Consider the following 5,000-nt stretch of genomic DNA (forward strand, 5'->3'; position numbering starts at 1 on the left):
GAAAGAACAATGAAGCAAAAAGAAACACGTGGTTCGAAACACAGCGGAAGGCGTGGGAGGAGCCCTTCGGAAGCGGAAGGACACGGTTGCCGACAATACTATCTCTCGCTATTTCGCATAATCAAGATCGTATTGTTTCTAAAGTACGGGCCGGGAATATTTTCGTCCCGCGTGAATATCGCCGGCGGAAATCAACTACATCAAAATAAAAGGGAAAAATTTAGCGCTGAAAAGACCTAACTTTGGCAAAGCGATCGGCACCTGGAGATAATGACGCCGAATAGCATGGTTAACTGCCTGATAATCCGTTTGGAAATTCATGCTGTAAGTGCACCTGTAGAACAATTAATTGTGTAAGTGGGCGCCAGTGTCAGGCATTACCACCAGGTGCTCTGATTTTGTAAGCGATTATTAGCATTATTGGGCAGTGATTTTGAGGTATTTGTCATTAATGACACTGGGAATGGCAGACGGTTTTTCACAGCCACAGAAATGGAACTGGTCGATAGAATTCAACGCTTTGTGAACAGCTTTGCGTTTGTTCGTTTGCATATCCTATGGCACGGTTCAGTAGGCTTTTATTGTATAACTAATGAAATAGTTGCATTTTTTTTTTTTTTTTTTAATATTTCCACGTAAGCAATTGGAAGTTTGGGTAATGTGAAACGTTAATCTGAAATTGAATAGAACGTAACTTTCTTTTTTAAGAAACCATAAAACAAGGTTAATTTTGTTTCTAATTATAAAATAGTAACTTCCAGTGGTTTTATAGGGTCCTACAGGATGCAGATTATTTATACGGTAACGTTAATAACGATGTAAAGGAAGTCGATATACATCCAAGCCGGCTCTAAAATAAGTAATTAGATGCCCTCTGCTCTTTTCAAGTTTGAAAGTATAAAACTAGGATAACAGATAGCGTCAGAGATATATGAATCAGATATTACCAAAGCAAAGAACAATAAAGAAAATAGGAACTCGTAAAAGCATATAAATGGAGGCGAATGAAGTAACGGAACAGAAGCAAAATAAAGATGAACAAGAACCATGTAATAAATCAATTGCAGGCGACAGTTAGAGAACATTTAGCGTTTGTTAGTGTATTTTACTCGCGTGTGACTGTTATGCATTAACTGAACTACGTTGTTATTCATTATTTATGCATAAATGACGCTGAATGTATGTATGTAAATATATAGATATTTAATTCATGTACTTTAACATACATTTGTCTTTAAATGTTTATTATTTGCATTTTATCACAACAGTCTCTGCCTTTAATAGGTCTACATTTAACATAACATTCAAAGCGATAACAATATTATATCATTTTATTGTATGCTTTAAAAGATTCTCCGATGAATAGGGATATTTTGTGTCTAACAGTTAAAAAATGATTTATATTCTAATTAACCGAACTGGAATGATGTCAATTAACCGAACTGGAATAATACGCTGCGTTAATAGCTGATTATCATCCTCTTTAAAGGCAATCGCTCATTTGAATTGTTTTTCTTCCCCAGCGCCATGTCACGCGGTATGTACCATCCGCACTTCCCGCCCGCTCTCACCCACATGACAGCTGCCATGGGTGGGATGGGTGCTATGGGTGCCACGCTGCCCGCCCACACGCCCTCAGACTACCAGGCCACCCTCGACTCGGAGAAAGTGCGGGCGGCCTTTCTACCCACGTCCTTAGGTGAGTTTGTTACGAGGGATTGCGAGGTATTAAAGTGGTATGTAAGTTGTCTTTGAATGAATTAAATTGGTATGTAAGTTGTCTTTGAATAAATTAGATTAGTATGTAGGTTTTCTGTGAATTAGTTAAATTGGCAAGTAGGTTGTCTTTGGATGAACTAAATTTAAATGTAAATTGCCTTTGAATAAATTAGATGAGTATGTAGGTTTTCTGTGAATTAATTAAATTGGTATGTAAGCTGTCTTTGAATTAATGTGGTATGTGAGTTGTATTTGTATTAATTAAATTGGTATGTAAGTTGCCTTTGAATCAGTTACTTAACTTGTTTTCCATAAATTGTATGGAAGGATTATAATGCTGTGGACAGTCTAATTCATCGCAAAACAACTGGATAAGCTATCTTTCCATTGACATTAGTGGGTTCTAATGAAGAACCCACTAATGTCTTGGCATGTGTATTTTTCTGGTTGCTTAGTTGCTTATTTTTACTGTAAATTGTTGTGATATAATGTTATATCATGTATTATACTCTATATTATTATGTTATTATATTATTATCATATATTATAGTTATATTATATTCCATTACACGTAGTTACTTAGTATACTAGAATTCCAACTCTTGATATGTCATCCCACCCAAGACCCAGCCACTCCGATAGACAATTCCTAACGGACGCCACTGGCTAAAATCCCATTAAAAAAAAATATTTAAGAAATCCCGTCCTTCCCCCGCAGCCAGCTTCCGCCCATGCGTATATCTAACCAACACCTCGCCTTCTGCAGGGAGTCTGGGCGCCTTCCAATCCCACGCCCTCTATACCTCCATGGCGGCGGCCCAACAGAACTCGCACGCCCACACGCCCACCCCTACCTCCCCGGACTCCACGCCCACGCACAACGTCCTCAGCACGCCCCTGGCCGCTCCCGTCGCGAAGCTGCCCCAGCCAACGCCCGAGGACAGACGCTCCAGCCCGCCCGCGACCACAGCGTGAGTGACGACTGGTTTCCGACTGATGAAGATGATTTTTATATAATATTCACGAACGCACACGCACACATATCTATATATGTATGTGTGTGTATATATATGTATATATATATATATGTATATATATATATACATGTGTGGGTGTGTATATATATATATATATATATATATATATATATATATATACATGTGTGTGTATGTATGTGTTTATGTGTGTGTGTATATGTTTCTGTGTGTGTTTCTATGTGTATACATACATTTATATATATGTATATATATATATATATATATATATATATATATACATGTGTGTGTGATATGTAATACAATATATATATATATATATATATAAATTATATATATATTTATATATATATTTATAAATACACATGTTTGCGTGATATGTAATGTAATATATATATATATATATATATATATATATATATATATATATATATATATATTTATATATATATATATATACATACATACATATATATATATACATACATATATATACATACATATATATGTATATATACATATATATATACGTATATATATATATATATATATATGCATATATATATATATATATATATATATATATATATATATATAGTATGTGCGTTGTATCCATTTGTGCATATGCATTTTTTAATTCTTTACATACATAATGCACACGCATACACGTTCTACTAAAATTACTAGAGGAAGATACTGAGATTTTTTTTATTAGGTATCAGTAGTAATGCATGTCATTACTAGGGAATTCCATGCATAAGATTCCTCTTTTGTCAAATTATTTGAATAAATGATAAGGAAGAGCATTGATTACCATCAAAGTGATATAAGTGAACTAAATTCACTAGACAGATGATCGATTCCTGTGCTTCATCGAAAATGCATTTTTATTTAAGATTGGGGACATAATGCGTTATTAGAGTCTTATTACTATTATTATTATCATCATTGTTGTTGGTATTGTTATTTGTTTTCCTTTTTTCAAGTTAACGTTAAGTAGGATTTTGAAGCCGTCACTTACCCCGCCCTTTTCCTCTGTTTTCCACAGGAGTTCTTCACCGTCATACGTCCCGCCCTCTCCCTTCTCCGCCCTCTACTCCGCGCCCTCAAGTCTCACGCCCACCCACCCTCTGCTCTACCCAGCCCAGTACCCACCCATCTCCACCCCCGCCCAGGATCTCCGACGCCCACTGTCCGTCCTCTTCTCGTAGGCCGTTGAGAACCGCCCGCGCTTCGCCTGAGAGAAAGAGAGAGAGAGAGAGAGAGAGAGGTGAAGAAGGAAAGAGCAAGGGAGAAAGTAAGAACGTCTCTTCGTGGGAAATTTCGATCGCAAGAGGCAGGATCCATCGCCAGCGCCATTTTGCGTCTCTGGTTTCTCGCCCACACTGTCTTCGCGTTTTGGACGTGTTTCGACGTGTTGGCTGATCCCCCCCCCCCCCCCCCAACTGTTACTCCTGCTCCTCTTCTTATACTTATTATTCTCCTTTTCCTTATTATCCCTTCTTTTTCTTCTTCGTGCAAGTAAAGTGAAGCAGAAAAGACCACCCAGTCCATGTGCATTTCGCAAGAGAAGTGGATGAAAAAGAAATTCAGAAAACTGTACATCGCAGTGTCGCTGGCGGTTAAAGAGCATACTGAAGTCCCCCTGAAGTGACGAACCGGTGAAATACGGTGTACGATTCAACATGCAAGGGCTGAACGGATGGAAATCGTGGTCAGAGTATTATCAGTGATGATAAATATATATTTATATATGTTAGCTGTGTATTTATAATTTTCAGAGAAAGACCGCGGTGGCATCTTTTTACTGGAAACGTGAAACGTTGTATGTACTTATAAAATTCCAGGTGTATAGTAGAGAGATGTGCTGTATATGTCGTGAACAACTCTTTGTATTACATAAAGCTCGTCTGCCATACTTTTTTCCCTTCATTTTGTGACAGTGGCAGAGTCTACGCGTTGCGGGTAGCTAATGAGTGTTCATTTTTTCGGAATTGTATAGCGGACCAAAGATATTATTCACCCAAGGCGGCTCGGGTACATTAAGCAAGGACTGCCCCACATCCGTCTCCGTTCTGTTCATACACGCTAGTCCAAACTCTGTGTAAAATGTCAAGCAGGCATTGGAAAGAAAAATATATCAGTGTTTGTCTTGAGCATAATGTACCCTATTGCTGTCAGACGTTCATTGCTTTAAGGTAGAAACTATTTCAATGGAACTTTTGTTAAGGTAGGGAGTATTTCACGGATTTTTTCTTTTTCTGCGAAAGCTGGAAGGAGAGAGAG

The 5,000-nt window shown here is 37.6% G+C and overlaps 1 protein-coding gene across 1 annotated transcript in view; it reads left to right on the top strand.

Annotated features, from left to right (window-relative positions):
- The window catches only part of LOC125026031 (transcription factor SOX-14-like), a 69,929-nt gene that overhangs the window by 63,576 nt on the left and 1,353 nt on the right, over positions 1-5,000 (top strand). Inside the window, exons 3-5 of the mRNA XM_047614413.1 lie at positions 1,524-1,699; positions 2,486-2,690; positions 3,763-5,000. The exon at positions 3,763-5,000 is cut by the window's right edge and continues 1,353 nt beyond it. Coding sequence (XP_047470369.1) covers positions 1,524-1,699; positions 2,486-2,690; positions 3,763-3,925 — 544 coding nt within the window. The 3' untranslated portion in view covers positions 3,926-5,000. The remainder of the gene's footprint in view (positions 1-1,523; positions 1,700-2,485; positions 2,691-3,762) is intronic.

This window comes from Penaeus chinensis, chromosome 5 (assembly GCF_019202785.1).
Source record: "Penaeus chinensis breed Huanghai No. 1 chromosome 5, ASM1920278v2, whole genome shotgun sequence".
Taxonomy (NCBI): Eukaryota; Metazoa; Arthropoda; class Malacostraca; order Decapoda; family Penaeidae; genus Penaeus; species Penaeus chinensis.